The sequence below is a fragment of the Cyprinus carpio genome, chromosome A24, assembly GCF_018340385.1.
Source record: "Cyprinus carpio isolate SPL01 chromosome A24, ASM1834038v1, whole genome shotgun sequence".
Classification (NCBI taxonomy): domain Eukaryota; kingdom Metazoa; phylum Chordata; class Actinopteri; order Cypriniformes; family Cyprinidae; genus Cyprinus; species Cyprinus carpio.
This window is the reverse complement of record NC_056595.1, coordinates 21,558,547-21,578,320: the sequence shown is the minus strand read 5'-3', so window position 1 is coordinate 21,578,320 and position 19,774 is coordinate 21,558,547. Positions and strand designations below refer to the sequence as shown.

The 19,774-nt window shown below is 34.3% G+C and overlaps 1 protein-coding gene across 1 annotated transcript in view; it reads left to right on the top strand.

Annotated features, from left to right (window-relative positions):
- sntg1 (syntrophin, gamma 1) overlaps positions 1-19,774 on the top strand; it is a 45,129-nt gene that overhangs the window by 9,358 nt on the left and 15,997 nt on the right. Inside the window, exons 2-7 of the mRNA XM_042714653.1 lie at positions 7,951-8,109; positions 13,239-13,288; positions 17,521-17,655; positions 19,017-19,058; positions 19,162-19,219; positions 19,310-19,353. Of these exons, the coding sequence (XP_042570587.1) occupies positions 13,262-13,288; positions 17,521-17,655; positions 19,017-19,058; positions 19,162-19,219; positions 19,310-19,353 (306 nt within the window). The 5' untranslated portion in view covers positions 7,951-8,109; positions 13,239-13,261. The remainder of the gene's footprint in view (positions 1-7,950; positions 8,110-13,238; positions 13,289-17,520; positions 17,656-19,016; positions 19,059-19,161; positions 19,220-19,309; positions 19,354-19,774) is intronic.

Below are 19,774 nucleotides of genomic sequence, written 5' to 3'. Positions count from 1 at the left end.
CTGCGCCATTTAAACAACTAGGCAATTTTCATGATTGGGCATGGGACACAAGCTCAGTTTTGATCACCCTGTTGCTGGCCACCTTTGATGAGGGTGTTTAGTATTGAAAGGCCGAAACACCCCCATGATTCAAAGGCATACTACTGATGATGTGTCCCAAATTTACATCTTTCCCATATCTGAGGTACAGCTCCACGCCACTCTTAACATCAAGGCAAACCTCATGTGCATACCATCCATTGGCACAATGGACAGTTTAACATCACGTCCCGTGTTTTTTTATTCAGCTCCATGGAACCTGTCATACTTATTTCATTCCCGGATGAATCCAGACGAATCCAATCGCAGTTATATTAAAAGTAGTGTTGGAGTAGTTTTATGATGGATGGATGGATGCACGTTTTTCGGCTTCAAAATCAGGGAAATCATACACTGCCATTATACAGCTTGGAAGAGCCAAGACATTTTTAAATATAACTGTTCCTGTGTTTGTCTGAAAGAGGAATGTCAGATATGCCTAGGATGCCCTGAGGGACACCATACTTGGCTACACGTCACGTCACTTCATGTTTGTTTACATTAAGATTACTCGTGCAGCTCTTAGAATGATCACACATTGAAATATCACGTTACTATGCTATGCATGCTTAAAAAACATTATTGCTAGTGTTTTTATAAGATTTCATACTCTAAATTCTGTGTCAATTGTTGCATTTCTGACAAAATTAGGTCCATGCATATAAATATTCATTTTGATTGCCATCAGAAATGTGAGTTATCCGCCTCAGCGGCACTCATCATGTTTACTAATGCGTGTCAGTTAGTCTCATGTCAACACAGCTAATTTATTGTGTTTTTAATGGGCTGGTCTCGCTGACAATTGAAGAGAGAGGCTGCTAACTCATAAACAAACCAAACTTTGTCTTGGTCTTGAATAAATGGTACGGCTCGGTCTGACAGCGGCAGTAATTACCCATCTTTGTTGGTGTAATGAGTCTCATGTGTCCATTAGGTTTCTTCTGGCACCTCCTCTGTGCTTTCAAGCACTGCCTCGCCAAAAGTCATCCGTCATGGAGAGAGAGGTCAGGACTTGAGTCTATAAATCTGCCATTTGCTAATTTACCGAGCCTCATTCCCATTGTTGCCTCTATATCGATGTGGTTTGGTGTGGTGATCTAGTTCAGCGGGTCTCGTGGTGTATTAACTAATGAGGGCTAAACAGACACCTGCCCAGCGGGCAGGAAAGGGTTGCTTTAGGCAATGAGATGTCAGAGCAGGAAAATGTGGAGGGATGAAGCTGAGATGAAACTTTAATCAAGTGTAATGCCGTGTCCAGGCTCTCTGTAGTGACCTTTGCATTGTTCGCTCTAAGCGTGTTCAACAGAGCAACAGTGTCAAGAAAGCTGAGAAACACTTGATCAGGCCAAACAGATCTGAGTCAGTATGACTTTTCTATCTTTACTTCAAGCTTTAAGGTTTGAGATGAGATTCTCATATATGTGTTTATGTCTTTTGCAAATCTTACTGTGGTGGAATCCTGTTACAATGTATTTATAGATGAAAGAGTTACTTGATTATTGTATTTTTTAAGACTTTGGTTGCTCTTTCATAAATTTTGAGACTTACTGAATTCAAAGTTAACATTGTCTCAGATGTTTCTCCTAAAACTTCTTAGGTGAGGCAGAAATTGGATGTATTTATTTTATATTAGTAAACATTATTTTATAAATATTATTAGATATTTTTTAAAAATATATTTTATTCTATATGTTTTAAAAAGTAATTTATTTTTTTATTTAACTTAATTTTAATTGCAGGTATCTTGGCATATGTAAACACAGTTTGAGACATTGTTGGGCTCCTTTGCTCAAAAGAATAAATTAAATCTGAAGACATGAAATTTGCTCATAAAGGTTAATCTTGTTTCCATCTATAAGAACAAACTGAGATTGATATATACATATATGTATTAATGAAAGAAACAAATGAGACAATCATTGATACATGAGTATAGTTTTATAACAATAATGTGGATATCTTGAATAATTTTGTCTTAGACGTAATTGACTGAGAAATGCTTATATAATTAAATATTATATTAAATATTATATTATAGATGGTAATATATTAGACAAATGTTATTGAGAAAATTAATTTATTTTTATTTTTTAATTTAACTTAATCTGGCACATTTTGAGACATTGTTAGGCAAGCATGAAATTTACTCAAAAAAAGTCTCTGTTTGCTCTCTAATTCATCTCATTTCCATCAATTTGTGATTTTCTGGTAATGATATATACCATGCAACTGACTGATTACCATATTAATGTACCATGCCCTTACATAATAGTTCAAAGAATAACATGGATCATGCCCAAAAAACATGGTAGTATTTTTAAGTTATGCTTTTGTTTAGAAGTGCAGGCTAAAAACATTTTTGCATTACTTTAGTTGCTGTGAAATGGTGCAACATAAAACAGACTCTTTAAATAGTGAATGTAGGCTTCAGAACATTTATTGTATTGGTTGCTTGCTGAAATAAAGCAATGTGAATACATCAAGCAATATAATTTAGCCAATATAAGCTCATTTTATGCATTATATCGAATAGAAAACAACCGTGTTATTTGAACAAACACTACGGTTGAAAATCACTTTGAACCGTGACACAGCAGTGGTGGTTTTGCCTCGTTTCCAGGCAGTGGAAATGCCCAGTGCCCAGAGCAGTGTGAGTGTGTTTGCTCTCTCTGTCTTGGATGTGAAATACACAGATAAAATGTGGTTTTCTGGCTTACATCTCATGGGAGCATGTTCACTCACCTGCTTGAGAGAAACCCGGCGAAAAACATCGACCTTGATAGGGCATCAGCGTCACAGACAGCAGCGTGGCGAGCCAACCATTTGACTTCTTGTTTCTGAGTGTATGCGGGTGTTCGTGGGAAAATTAGATTCATTCCTAAAGGAAACATTAACTGCATATGGTTAGTCAGCTCCTCATGCCAGCAAGGTTTATATCAGAGTGTGTTTTTATGTGCAGCTGCATTTATCAAATAACAGCGCTTAATGCTTACAATTTTTCCTAGGAGCACATGTGTTGAAATAAGTTTAAATATTTAGGAGCGCATTAAAAACTATATATACTGTAATAAACAAATTATTAAAGTATTGGCACAATAATTATACTAGCAGCCCAGACAGAAGAGTTTATGTTGAATTAAATGCCCAGTACAGTTTAATAATTAGGGGGAAATTGAATGCATAATGCAGGACTTTTAATTATAAACAAGCCAAAAATACACAGGGACTCTTATTTTGAAATGTCTATGCTTAGCTATTGCTTGTTATAACAATATAAACACCATAAAGTAAACATTGTCATATTCATCAATCATAAATAATATATTGGCATAAATGCACTGTATACATTGTTTGCAATACTATAACAAGCGCAATAGTGCAATGTTTTTACTTTGAAACACGCAGTGATCATATTTATTTAGTTAAATCATAGCCTTTTGAAGTTAAATAATCACATTAGGTTGTATTAGGATTACTGATTTGATAAGATCCTGAAATGATAAGACATTTGTTATACTATTTAAGATATTTATGACCTTAAATTTCATAAAACTTTATGACCTTAAATTTCATAAAACTAAATGTTTTAAACTGAAAGACAGTTAGAGGAAGCTAGAGATTCCGGTTTATAAAGTTTTAAATATGGATATTTTTCTTTGTTTCAGAAGGCCTTTATTAACCCCCTGGAGCACTTTATATGATGGATGGATACACTTTTTTGAACTTCAAAGTCTCTTTAAAGGGATAGTTCACCCAAAAATGAAAGTTCTGTCATCATTTACTCACCGTCAAGTTGTTCCAAACCTGTGTGAGTTTCTTCCTTCTGCTGAACACAAACGAAGACATTCTGAAGAATGTTGGTAACCAAATAGTTGACGGTACCCATTGACTTCAGTGGTATGGAAAAAAATATTATGGAAGTCAATGGCTACCGGTAACTGTTTGGTTCCCAACATTCTTTAAAATATCCTCCTTTTCATTCAGCAGCATGAAGAAACTCATACAGGTTTGTAGCAACATGTGGATGAGTAAATGATGACAGAATTTTCATTTTTGAGTGACCTATCCCTTTAAGGACTCGCGCACAGACTTCTCAATACGTTTTACAATACATGTCTGTTTATAGTCGCAAATGTGAGTGAAACGCTTGCACTCTTGTGCATTGAATACAGTTCCATGGTTACTGCCAGAACATTTTTCTGTAATTTCGTCTGGATCTTAGTAGCTCAGTAAAAAACTGAAACACTTTGAGTTGCTGTTGCACTAGGGTCTCTCAGAAATGAATAGCTTTTGTGGCAGTCCAACGGTCTGGCCATTATGATGGTGATAAGTACATGAGCTCCCAGTCCACTGTGACCGGTGGAGACCACAATTAAACTGTTTTACAGCAACAGCCAAGTTATAGTTACAATTGCAGCATTTTATCAAAGAAAAGGTTAAAGATGTCAGCCAGCGAAAAATGCAGAAAGTTAGTCGGCCAGGATAGTTCACTAATGGATGAAGACATGCCGAGATGTTCTGTTGCCCACATTTAGAGTTAATAAATGGCCTTTGTAATGGCACACACATATATGAAGCAAAATATGAGTCAGCCATGCATAATGCAGTTTTAGCAATGACAAATAATGGTTTTATTTTAGACATTTCAGAGGGGAAATCATGGGGTTGTGAAATTAAATGTTTGAAGTAGAGCTCAGCATGCAGAAACGTGCACAGAACGGCGATGGATGAATTAGCCTCAGGATGGGAGATCTCATTGCATTATCTTCTGTTGAAATAAACCCTTGCAAACTCCAAGACTGAGTTAATGCGGTCGGCGATTTACAAAACATACGTCTTGTTACTTTTTTTGGAGCTCATCCATGGCTTCTTAGCCGAATGCTTTCAGATGTAATAGTTTAATGCTTGTTCTATTCCTGCAGAGAATGCTCTTAAACTAGCAAACTGTCTCAGATCTGAATAGTTTGGAAGCAATCATGCACTAACATTATGAATCTAAAGGCTGGACATGTTGTTGGAAGTCCGCTGTTTCAATTTAACCATATTGACTGTGTGCTTTGTGTGTTCAGAATCCCTCTCTCAGGGAACGGGGAAGAAAAAGACGACGTTCACAATGGAGGAGATGTAAATTGCTTTAGATTGGTTTGGGCTCAATGTTGGCCACTAGATGCAATTATCAGAATTCAATATTTCTTTTCAAAGTCCTGAAGAAAAGCTAAAACCATTACAACTGGGGGATTGATGCATTCTCTAGACAGCAGCAATGGATTACTAACGAAGTATTTTCGGATTTGTACGTTTTCACATAAAGAGGCCAAAATATCTCATAGAGCAGCAGTTTTAAACTGCGTCAAACACCAAAAATGTTCAGTGTTACTGTTTTTTCATGATTTATTAGAATTTATTGTACTAGTATTATATAAATATAAAACAGTATTAATTTAATATCAAATTATAAAATGTACAGGTGCTTCTTAATAAATTAGAATGTCGTGAAAAAGTTCATTTATTTCAGTAATTCAACTCAAATTGTGAAACTTGTGTATTAAATAAATTCAGTGCACACAAACTGAAGTAGTTTAAGTCTTTGGTTCGTTTAATTGTGATGATTTGGGCTCACATTTAACAAAAACCCACCAATTCACTATCTCAACAAATTAGAATACTCCATAAGACCAATAAAAACAAAAAAAATTTGAGTGAATTGTTGGCCTTCTGGAAAGTATGTTCATTTACTGTACATGAACTCAATACTTGGTAGGGGCTCCTTTTGTTTTAATTACTGCCTCAGTTCGGCGTGGCATGGAGGTGATCAGTTTGTGGCACTGCTGAGGTGGTATGGAAGCCCAGGTTTCTTTGACAGTGGTCTTCAGCTCATCTGCGTTTTTTGGTCTCTTGTTTCTCATTTTCCTCTTGACAATACCCCATAGATTCTCTCTGGGGTTCATGTCTGGTAAGTGCGCTGGCCAGAAGGAAGCATGAAGTGCTCAAAAATTTCTTGGTAAACGTGTGCAGTGACTTTGTTTTTCAAAGAACACAATGGACCAACACCAGCAGATGACATTTCACCCCAAATCATCACAGACTGGAAACTTAACACTGGACTTCAACCAACTTGGGCTATGAGCTTCTCCACCCTTCCTCCAGACTCTAGGACCTTGGTTTCCAAATAAAATACAAAACTTGCTCTCATCTGAAAAGAGGACTTTGGACCACTGGGCAACAGTCCAGTTCTTCTTCTCCTTAGCCCAGGTAAGACGCCTCTGACGTTGTCTGAGGTTCAGGAGTGGCTTAACAAGAGGAATACGACAACTGTAGCCAGTTGTGTGGTGGCTCTTGATGCCGCAGCCTCAGTCCATTCCTTATGAAGTTCACTCAAATTCTTGAATTGATTTTGCTTGACAATCCTCATAAGGCTGTGGTTCTCTCGGGTTGGTTTTTATCTTTTTCTTCCACCACTTTTTCCTTCCACTCAACTTTCTGTTAACATGCTTGGATACAGCACTCTGTGAACAGCCAGTTTCGTTGGCACTGAATGTTTGTGGCTTACCCTCCTTGTGAAGTGTGTCAATGATTGTTTTCTGGACAACTGTCAGATCAGCAGTCTTCCCCATGATTGTGTAGCAATCATGTAGTGAACCACACTGAGAGACCATTTTGAAGGCCCAGGAAACCTTTGCAGGTGTTTTGAGTTGATTAGCTGATTGGCATGTCACCATATTCTAATTTGTTTATATATTTAATTGTTAGGTTTTTGTTAAATGTGAGCCAAAATCATCATTATTAAAAAAACTAAAGACTTAAACTACTTCAGTCTGTGTGCATTGAATTTATTTAATAAATGAGTTTCACAATTTGAGTTGAATTACTGAAATGAACTTTTCCACGACATTCTAATTTATTGAGATGCACCTGTATATTACAAAATTATAATATAAAAGTATTAATGTTGATGTGAGTAGTGTTTATATTAATATATTGATATTAGATGTATATTAATATTAATTGAGTACTTTATGAATGCATTTAATTCATATTAATTATGTAAATATTATTATAATCAGTCCATGCTAGCTGGATGAGTTTGTGCCAAATTATTTGACTGAATGCAAAGCCTTAAAAAGGATTTTCTTCTCCAAAATAGTTGAAATAGTTAAAAAAAAGAAAAATTTATAACCATAATTTATTCCCCCTCAAGTCTTTTGAAACCGTTTCAATAGCTTTTTTCCATGTAGCACAAAAGGAGTTATTCATAGCTGAATTTCACTCTTTACTATACAATGAAAGTTAATAGTTACCACAGCTATCAAGCAATGGTTATTCCATCAATATTTTCAGTGAATAACGTACATTTCACAAAGGCAAAGGTATCATATGGCTTTAAAGCACTTATAAGATACCGCATTCTTTTAAGCATATTTTATGTAGAAGCAGACAGAAATTACATGAAGGGGAGGATTGCTATTCTATTGCTTTAAAAGTTGAAACCTATTAATTTTATTATACTAACTGCAAGATTATATGGTTAGTTAGTTACAGACCTCCATCTGAAATCAGACCAACGCAACTAAATTCGACAGCTTGACAGAGAACTTTGAATGAAACAGAATGTCTGGGTCTTGAACAATGTTCATGGTGGAACACTCTGACACTCTGTAGCAGCGGGAGATTAAATTAAAGAAACAACTTTTTAGAGAAGCTTTTAGCATGCAAACTGCCTTAATGGCGAAAGCGCAGCACGCTGCATGCATGCTAATTCAAGTTTGAATGCTAAAAAGAGCAAACATATATTAAAGAAAAAATCTTGATAACCGAATCAACCTTGCTAATCGATTGGTTGTACCTTATTCATTCCTTGTTTTACTCCTGCAGCTGTAGGACTCTGGCTGGGCCTGAGGGCCAAAACCTTGTAATAAAGAAAGGAAGAAAAGAAAAACATCAGCCTTTAACCAGCGCCTGCAAAGACTCCCCAGCCTCCTTCCCCATGGCTTGACCTCCATGCTGTGCTGTGCTGAAGCTCTTTCCCTGGAGGTAAGCTGAAAATACCCAGACCTCTAGCTGCTGGAGTTTGACAAATCGACTCCTTTGCTGAGTAGGTGATCTTAAAGGAATAGTTCATCAAAAAAATGAACGTTCTGTCATCATATACTCACCCTCGTGTCATTCCAAACCGGCATGACTTTCGTTCTTCCGAGTTTTGAGTGCTACAGTTGCTACTCTATGGGATTTTTATGGTGCTATTTTGTCTTTATTGAAGCTTGACAGCCACTATAACTGTTTGTTGGGTGGAAAAGAGCAGTGTCAGCATCTCCTTTGGTGTTTCACTGACAAACTCATATGTGACCCTGGACCACGAAACCAGTCATAAGGGTCAATTTCTCGAAATTGAGATTTATACATAATCTGAAATCTGAATAAATAAGCTTTCCTTTGATGTATGGTTTGTTAGGATAGGACAATATTTGGTCGAGATACAACTATTTGGAAATCTGGAATCTGAGGGTGCAAAAAAATCAAAATACTGAGAAAATTGCCTTTAAAGTTGTCCAAATGAAGTCCTTAGCAATGCATATTACTAATCAAAAATTATGTTTTGATATATTTACGGTAGGAAACTTACAAAATATCTTCATGGAACATTGAATTTAATTGATATTCTAATGATTTTTGGCATAAAAGAAAAATCTATAATTTTGACCCATACAATGTTTTTTTGGCTATTGCTAAAAATAAACCCCAGCGACTTAAGTGTTGTGCTCCAGGGTCACATATGCGTTTGGAGTGATTTGGAATTTTAATTTTGAGTGGACTGTTCCTTTAAGAACATCTTAACCCAATTAAATTTGCTGTCATGCTATTAGACAACATATTAAGCTCTATTTCTTGTACAAACGAGAGGAACCCTGTGTTTCACTATGGACATTGCAATGCAGGAAATGTCGGGAATTGTTAGCGACATCTCCCAGAAGGCTCAAAGAATTGTTGCGAGACGCCAAACCGATGAGGTGCCTGTATTAAAATAATGTTGCGGATGAAAAAAAAAACAACAACCATACTGCACTGGCCTGTTAGCATGCAAATCACATCTCATTTTCACAGAACGGCAAAGCGAGTGAGTCAGTGTGAAACTGTACATGAGATGAATGCCACACATGTTACTGAGAGAAAGCAAAGCATAGAAACAACACATAGTAAATTATGTAGTCACGGTGAAGAACACCCAACAACATTTCTATTTTTGGTCACAAGCCACTGCAAATGCAATTTAATGAGCTCTGAATGTATACGAATGACCTTGGTATTGATTTTTTTTTTGCAGTACAGCACATGGTGTTGTTTTTAATAAACCAGTACTGTAATAATACATGGTAATAGTTTTATAAAATACAAAGTGCTAGTGTTTAAAATAGTATCTCATGATGCTGGGTTATAGAAGAAAATATTAAATTATATTTTGTATTAACAAAACTAAACTCATTATTTGTACAAGTTTTGTGACTTTATTTTCATCGCAGTTAAGCATGGGTTCCCATTCTTACTATTGTAATGTGAGAAAATGTGCTTATTTTAATAATTAAAAAAATTATAATAATTTTACTTAGAGTAAGAATATAATGAGAGTCACCATTAAAAAAAATAAGAATTGCAAAATAAATTAATTTAAAAGCATTTAAATGCATTACGGTAATGAGAATTATGTGTTTCATAATGTCACAGTGCAAAATGTCCTATTTTTGGGGGGGTGAATATGACAAAAACATGTTTTGTGACATTGTTATTACTTTATTAGGGTGCTAAAAGTTTTTATTTGGGTAATTTATAAAACAAACTTTCTGTTTTCAGTTATAATGTGTATTTTATGGTTCTTTGTGATTTATTTTTTTATTTATTAGTTTCTGTTGCCAAAAAGTGCCTTGGAGACTGCCTTAGGCTACTAAGAAAGCAGATTCAAGGTTCATCGAATTAATAAAAATGCAATAGAATGTTTTTTTTAAAAACAAACAAACAAAAAAAAATCTACATTCTAATAAACTATTCTTTACAAATTAAATGGTGAAAAATTATTACTTTTATAATCTAATGAGAATTACCATTAAAAATAATACAAATTTCAAAATAAATCAAATTAAAATATCTGAATGCATTATGGTTATGTGAATTTAGGGAGAAATGTGCTTCATAATGTCACAAAGCAAAATATCCTACATTTTTTTAAGGCGAAAAATGACTTGAAAATGCGACATTGTTATGACTTTATTAGAGTGCTAAAAGTTTCGTATTCATGAAGAAACTAATTTCATCAGCTAGCATAATGTTTTGTCTCATTCTGTGTCTTTTGTCATTGTTTGTGACATGTTATGTTGGTTTATTAGATTCTATAGCCAAAAAGTGCTTTAGTGACTGCCTTAGGCCACTGTGAAAGCAGATTCGAGCTCCATCGAATCAATAAAAACATAATGAATATTTTTAAAATGTTCTAGATTATAATAAACTATTGAGCGTCCTTCAGCGCATTCCTCTACCGTGTCTTTGATAGATGACAATAAGGGTGATTTCATTAGCCACACGTTAAACTTATTGCCTTTTCTCTGTTCGTATGAAGGAAGCTGCAGATGGCACACGAGTGGAAAGACCTGTAGACCTCATAGAGATGTTTATTAGGGAACACTCGTTCTTGCCACGGCAATGAATTATTCATAAATCCTCTGTCTGAAGGCCTTGTGTATTCTGCCAGGACTTTCTTAGCTGGAATCGATCCGTGGTGGAAATTCTGAGCGATCTGCGACATCTCCTCCAGCTCAGAGGTTTTAAAGGGGCATGTAGCTCATTTTGACAGATGGCACTCAAGAGGTACTCACCATTGCTGCTTTGGAGACACATATCCTCTTCGTTATGAGCCTCAGATTGCTATTTCCCCTTAAGTGCACTCCATGTGAGGACAAGGTTCATCACTGAGATGGCTTTTTGTCAATTTTTGATATATAATGGGGAATTTGCCAGTATATCTCACTTATGAAGGTATTTATGCCACATGCCACTTTTGGAGAAATGTTCCAACATTTTACCATTCAAGCTCTCTTAGAGCAAAAATGCGCTGATCAAAATGGGAAAAAATAGTCCTTGCACTTGGAATACCGACAAAATATAGTGCAAACCATGGAAGCTTGTTTCTGCCACAAGATTTGAAAAAAATAATTAAAAAAGGTAATTGCAACATTTTATCTCACAATTCAGACATATTTTCCTTGCATTTCTGAGATATAAACGTGCAATTCTGATAAAAAAAAGTCAGAATTGTGAGATATCAAATATGAAGTTTAAGAAAAAAGAAAAAAATTGTGAGATAAAAAAAATCACAGTTACCTTTTGTTTTATTCTGTGGCTGAAAAAAATATAAACTCATATAAATTAAGAATTCTGAAAAAATAAGATATTAAACACAGAATTGTGAGATATAAACTTGGGATTGTGAGAAAAAAAAAAGTTGGAATTGTGTGATGAAAAGTCACAGTTACTTTTTTTATTCCATGGTAGAAACAAAAAAATGCAATTGCAAGATATAAACTCAGACTTCTGAGAAAATAAGTCAGAGTTGTGAGATTTAAAATCAGAATTGTGAAATATAAACTTAGAACCCGCAGTTCTGAGAAAAAATGTCAGAATTGCAGTTGCAATGAATAACTGTGAGCTATAAAGTCGATTACTGTTTTTATTTTTTATGATGTGTCAGAAAAAAAACTGAATTGTGAGATATAAACTCAAAATTGTGAGATAAAAAGTTGCAATTACATTTAAATATTTTATCCTATGGCAGAAACAGGCTTCCTCAGAAAATTGCCGGATAGAACTGTAATCCCTCCATATTTGCCCCGCTGAGTGGTTTCAGACTGTGCAAATTATGCGATTGTTCTGATTAAATGTGCTCCGCTGGTTATGATTTTAATTTGAGCTACTCTGGGAGATGGAATAGCAGAAGTGATTTCTCTGTGAAGCAATCTTCAGGACAGTTTTGATCCTAGCGCTCACTAGTACTTCTAGTACACAAGCAGCATTTTAATGCTAAACAACAACAGCACTGTGGTCAGCTACTGCTGTGTGATTCTTTTAGCAATATTATATAGCACTGGAGTAACACAGCAAGAAATGCTTCCAGTGATTAATTCATCCAGTACAAATAAATATCATTGTGTACCAGAAAATGTGTTGCTGGGTGAATCTCACAGACAGCATGTCTGAGTCATATTTCATATAAAATCAAAGGAAATATTTATATTTTTTATGATAATATGTGATCGAAATATATTTTGCAAGATTCAGCCTTCGGTGTCCATCAGAATCTGTCATGTTTACATAAGTTGTTCAGAAGACGAAACTGCATTATTATTAGAATGATTCAATTATTATCCGGAACTTTAGAGATGCAATTCACCGTGGTTTGACATCCATCTTACATCTTCATAACAAAGATATTATTATCACTTGTTGGTTTAATAACATTAGCACCAGCCTTGACCATAGGGTTTGTTTGTATGCCATTTTCTTATTGCACAATGAAGCGTTCAAGCAGACCGTGTACAGCAAACCAGAAATTGCTGTTCATGTTCAGAAACCATCTCAAACAGGCTGATATATTGTTTGACAATAACTCTCACTGAATTATTTAGTAGGCCTCCGAGCAACTTGAAATGCCACATTTGCATTCGTATTCAGAAATGGTTATTGCTTTCTGGTTGGTTAATCTTTTCTGCCACCCGCATGTTAGCAAAGGAGTGACAAAAACACTTTTAGGAGTTTTAGAAAAAGCTTTTTACACCGAATATCAAAGTGCGTCCTCCTCTTTGGCTTTACACGTCCAGATGCTGTTGTTATTTGTCAAAACAAATTTGCTGTGAAGAGTTTTGATTACATTTCTGCACATCTAAGTGTGCTTTCATGCAAAGCAAAGTTGTGTATTTCTCTCACACTGCATGAACTAACCAATGATTGATTTCAAATGCATTTTCATTTATCTATAATGAATTTTTCTTTGCTTTGCAACATTTGCAACTTTCATTGCAAACACCATTTATCATTGAAGGTCAGTAACATTTAGCTTGAGTTAATGCGACTTGTCCTCATTACATGATGATTGGTTTTCTTTTTCTTGTTTGCTCTCTAAGGGCTGGTTCTCTGACATTAGCACATGGATTTCAAGACTTCAAATGAAGAGGTAAGTATTGTTTTAAATGCCACTGTTGTAACACTTTGTTATTTTAGATAAAGTAGTGTTCGCACACAACTTGTAACAGATCTATTTCAGTGCTTGAACAAAACTCTATCCAAATAAATGCTCTCTGATGTCATGGATGGAGGCAGGAGCACATCGATCAAATAAATGGATTTGTTGACTTTCCACTGGGGAACAAAGATGTTAGGTCAAAACGGATTGCTTTAATTTCTGTTTGCAAACTAGGAAACAGTTATTTAACAGACAACAGATTTACAGTTTCATTCTCTGAAATAATTTCAATTTTCCGATGACAATAAGGACTTAATGTAATGATTATAAAGAGGATCACAATCTGTTATAGAAAGTATAAAGCCATATGCCACAAAATTAATCTAGCTATAAATAATTAAACTCTGTGAAGATATGGATTCATTATTGACTGAATAATCAATGTTTGGCTATTTTGAGAGTGTCCTGTGCCATCATTATGCTAAATCCTATTTTATTTTTAATGTAAATATATATTTATTTATTAGACGCTCTTGGTCAACAGCACCTTCCAGCGGTCAGATACTTCCTCACCGTCGTCCATGACAAAGTTGTATATCAATTACTTAAAAAAAAAATGAAATGATGAATTGATGTAAAGATGTTCAGTTGTTTGTTATTATTATTGTTAATAGTTTATCAAGTGAAATAAACTAGCTCTCATTAGTTTTATTATGCACTGTATAATAAGCAATTATGAACACATTTTAAACTAATTTGTGTGTACTAAGTAGTACGACTATTAGAAGAATAGTTCACCCAAACATGAAAACGGGCTGAAAATAGGACATCCAAGATGTAGATGAGTTTGCCTCTTTATCATATTTGGAGAAATGTAGCATCACATCACTTGCTCACCAGTGGGTCCTCTGCAGTGAATGGGTGCCGTCAGAATGAGAGTCCAAACAGCTGATAAAAACACCACAATAATCTACAAGTAATCCACACCACTCCAGTCCGTCAGTTAACGTCTCGTTAAGTGAAAATTAGCATTTTTTAAGATACAATCCATCATTGAGATATTAAACTTTAAACCATTGCTTCTGGCCAAAATACCAGCCCATATTCTATAATAACGCTTCCTCCAGTGAAAAAGTCCATCTCCTATAATCTCTCACATCAAAATCCACCCACATGTTGGTTTAGAACTGTTTTAGACAGTTTTTTTTTGCTTGTGAACGGTGCTTGATCTGTTATTTTAGCTGGAAGCAATGGTTTGAAGTTAAAAAACCTCATGATAATGGATTCGATTATTTATTATTTATTATAACAAATTTTCATTTTTGGGTGAACTCTTCCTGATTTCAGGGGAGGACCCGATTGCTCTCAACATCGACTTGAGCTCTCATTTCTAGAAGCGCAGCTGGTGAGATCTCGCATCTTAGTTGTGGATTATAGTGAAAATAACCTCAGAAGACTTCATTATTAAAATGACTTTAATATTACTGAGGCAATGTTCATTTTGTTTCATTTTTCTTAGCGAAAGCTTTAATATCATATAAAGGCAAGATTGGAAAATAATATCAACTCAAATCAATATTTAAGTCCAGGCATTTGTTTATTCAGTGGTCTTGATCACCCTGTCAGGATTTATTTTGCAGTAATGACCGGCTGACTGTACTTTATATCCTATATATCAGTGTCTGTTGGCTACTGAGAAATATTGATCATCCATTAATCTGGATGTTCTTCTCAATATGTTAAAATTCAAGACATTCAGTGGGTCCTGCATTATAGTGATGCAGTTTGGGATGGGATGCAAGGCTACTATGAATGCAGAGAGCGCAAATTTAATAGCTTTTGGGCTCAGAAACGGGGACACAGAAGAGCAGTTATGTGTGGAAGATTAATGAGCGCTCAGAGGAGGATAAGTCTTGTGTGTATAGACAGAAGTATTCCAATCTATTTACAAACACTGCTGTGCCTTTTAAACATGATGTGCAAGACCAGATTCAACATGTTGTGGTCAGAAAGAATATTTTGATTACATTTGTTAATGAATATGGTAGGGTTTTTTAGAGCTTGTGGGTGCTTAAGCATGGATATGAGAATCATATTGGTTGCGCTTCTTCTTAATGTGAATTAATGCAATCTTCCTAGACTAACCATAGTAAATTCACTTCTGGAATGGCTATAGTCTATTTCTGACAATGTTTGACTGAAAATCTCAAGGGTACACTAAAAATGGCTGACACTTGATTGCCATGGCAACAGAATCAATCATGTGTCCTAGCAACTAAAGTTATGGAATAAATATCGTTCTGGTATAAAGTATTTGACTGACTTTGCAAGAAAGCGCAATGATGCAGATGCCAGACTCAACAGAAAATTCCGGCCGCTCCCTGCTTCATGAGCAACTGCTTACCAACCAATTTGGTCATCATAGGAACGAGTCTTACAACACAACTGGACCCTGAGGAATTTATTGTGTATTTTTTATTGTTTTTTTTTTTTACAGTGCTGACAAGTGGAAAGGCCAAAATATACAAACAGTCAGTTTTATGCAACATTTCAAATCAGAAAGCTTTAATGAAAGCACCATGATGTTTGCAAAAAATATTTCAGTGTGAAATTATGAAATATGTATTGACAAAAATTCTTGAATGAACTATATAGGGATACAGTCTTTTTTCACTGTATATTTCTTCTGAATTTATGATGATTAGATCATTTTATAAAGGCTAAATGTTTATGCCTCTAATAGAAAAACTAGCAAACTAACTAAATAATAATTTTAATTATTCAAAGTTTATCAAGATGTTCAAAATAATAAACTCTTAATAAGTTAAGTGAGACGGATTACTGGCCACCATGTGGTAAATGTGCAAAATCATGCTATTAGTTATAATGAGGATAATTATGACACACTGAAAATTGAGTTTGATGTTATTTCATAACTTTTATGTCCCTTAGGTTAATTTTTTATTAATATTAAGAAGTTTAAAATGTGGAGAAAACAAATAGAAAATTAAGCTACATATAGATATCACTTAGCAGAATATTTTTTTTTTTATTGTGCATTTTTAATTCAATTACACAGTGTGAAAATATTTTTTACTTATGTGTATTTATATTTTATTTGTATTTTAAATCAGTTTTTATTTTTATATTTTAATTTTTAAGTTTTTAGTAACTTTGTTGTATGTTTTTTTGTCTATATAAGTGAAATATGTTATAAATATAAATATAAGTTTTATACATTTTTATAATTTAGTTTTAGTTATTTTAATACATCAAGTTAAAATAAATAAAAATAAAAAAGTAGCTGATTTTTTTTTAATAGTTTTAAGTTTAGTTTCAGTTTTAGTTTTATCTGTAATTACCCTGAATGAGTCATAGGCCATTTAATTATGACAAAATTATTGAAACACTATTTATGGAACACAATACATATTTTTCTGATGTTGAATTCCTATCTCTTGCATGTGTATATGCACTGTTAGACATTAAACAATAAATTGGACACTAAACCAATGACAGTGTATGTTGGTGTGAAGAGATTATTTTATTCAGTTCCACAGGAAAGTGGGAATACTTGAAGAAACTCCCATTAATGAAGTGTTATTTAAAAACTGTTAAAGCGTTGCCATGTAAGTTCACCCTGTCTGGTGTACTTTAAATGATTACTGTAGGGCAAGAACGTTTCATTGCTCAAAATTACATCTTGCGAGGCAGTTTGAAGTGCTCACAGTGCCTTATAGCTACATGACACGTATATAATTTTTCTCAAACATTTATCTACAGAAGTAAAGGCCTTGTGGTAAATACTGAATAAATATGGAGCCGATAAGCCGCGTTTAAGCCTCTGACAGGCAGTCTGTCAAGATGAGCATCTGGACTTCATTATCCATTTTTTGGAGATATTTTGTCATATATTCAAAAAGCTTCATCTGTCATTATGACACTGTGTGGTGTGAAGATGTTTAATCCACCATCAGATAACTGATGAAGCCACTTGGATGAGAGGAGAGGCAAAACATCTTCCACGAATGAATAACCAAGTCCAGATGGTCTAGCAGTAATATTCTGCAATGACTTTGAATTTTCAGTTGTATCTCTGCCAGGCAGACGTGACTCTGCAAACACAAGCCCTTGCTGTTTATCATGCGATCAGTTTCACAGCTAATTAACTTCATGTTGTCAAGTGAGGATTACAGATGTTTGTGTGACTTTGGCTGTTTCAGACAAAGACTGGGATTTATTTGCTTCAAGATGGTAGCGAGGAGCCTTTCAATATTCGTCTGCACCTGGCCAAAGATATTCTCACCATTCAAGAGCAAGACGTCATCTGTGTGTCTGGAGAACCGTTCTACTCAAGTGTGAGCTAACAATCCACATCACACACCAGATTGATCCAGTCCTGGAAAATACAAAGCTATGATGTGAAACAGCTGGTCTTCACATTCTGTTATTGTTTACATGTCAGGGACTGAAAGTGTGTAGACAGTTTCCTTCAACATGTTCTTGATGTATTAACAAGACATGAACTGGTCAGGTCAAAACTATAATTAACAGTGGCTGAATCAACTGACTACAACATAAATGAATATGAAGACATAAATATTTTTTATGTAAATGTTTTATTAAGCAAATTCATATCAACATGAAAGCCAATTTTACCCTATTAACATTTTTGGTCTTATTGTGCGAGATTCATTCCTGCATATTATTAAAAGCAATTGTATATAAATAAATATTTTATATATATATATATATATATATATATATAATATATATATATAAAAAAAAAAAAAAAAAAAAAAAAAATACATACATACATACATACATACATACATATATATATATATATATATACACACACACACACACACACAGATTTATACATATCAGATATGTATGTGTGTGTATATATATATATATATAATAGTATACGATACATTATAATATAATTTGATATAATAGAATATAAGATAGATAGATAGATCTTAAGCAATATAGATATTTTACTAAGCAAATTCATGTCTTATTATGTATATATATATATATATATATATATTTATATATATATATACATACATTAATAAGACATGAATTTTACATGTTAACATTTTGATTTATTTTAGATTGTGTCGTTTTATGTAGAATTGTAATGGTGATAGATACATTATTGGTTATTTCAAGAAGTATTTGCTAATTGCAGCTGTGAGTTTTATTGGAGTTTATTTCATTGAAATTTTTTATTGCAGCAAGAAAAGAACAGCTTTGCCTTTCTTGTGACCGAGTCATTATTCCGCTCTGGAATGTGTCATCACACATGTAGGAATTTGCTTTGAATGATTTCCTATTTAATCCGGTTAACCTGTGCCCCTTTGTTTCAACGTCATTGTCTGAAAGAGAATGAAACTGCCAAGTGTGTATTTCACTGGCATTTTAGGGAGAATATCCTGACCATTGTGTTGCATCTATCATGGTCACTACAGCAGACAGCAGCTTTAGCACTGGTTAAAGCAGACAGATCATGTTGTATTGACTGCCCTTTAATTAAGTTACTGGCTTTGTTGGCATGGTGCCTTTTTCCCTCGGGAAATCAACATGAAAAGGAGGCAATTCAGATTAATTAAGGACCTTCACAGTTTCATGAAAAGTAAACTACCTGTCTTCCTCAACACACAGACATGGTGTGGCATGAAAGTGACAAGTTTGCTTTGATTCCTTACAGGAAAGAACAGTAACGATCCGTCGGCAGACAATCGGAATCTTTGTTTAGAACAAAAATGATATCGCACATTCTCACACATCTCACTACACATATCCTACATTTTTAACAATACTAACAACGGCTTTGTGTTATCATTTTTTCATAGGGTGGTGCTGAACACAAGATCCCTGTTGTTATATCTAAAATATCAAAAGAACAGAAGGGTAGGCTGTTTATTTACTCTCTCTCTTCTCCTTCTCAAAAATGGCAAGTTGTTTATTGATTTATATATTTGTCTTTTCTTTTGTTTGCAGCTGAACTTTCCGGACTTCTGTTTATTGGAGATGGAATTCTCCAGGTATGCATAAATACATAAATGGGGTCATAAGATTAAGATCATTTCAGTGTTAGGGACCCTTTAAAACTCCCACAGTGTCTTAATGTAATTCGCTCCATTTCAGCCAGCAGATGTTTAGGGAGCGTCTTTCTTTTGATGGAAATTTGAGTTGTCATTTTGGAGCAGTGTTATTCCAATAATATATTCAATCTGAATTATGTATTTTTCATGTTTTAGATGTGGGAATTATTCATAATGTCCATCCATAGTATTCTCATAACAATTACCAAAAGATGCTTGCATTGACTATCAGCTTTATTTAACATAGACTGTCCTTAAAAAAAAATTTTTTATCCTAAATATTATTGAAGCTTCAAATCTGATCTGATTCAGATCTCTGGTGGATGTGCTTGCAACAAGCAATTTTTAATTATTAAAAGAT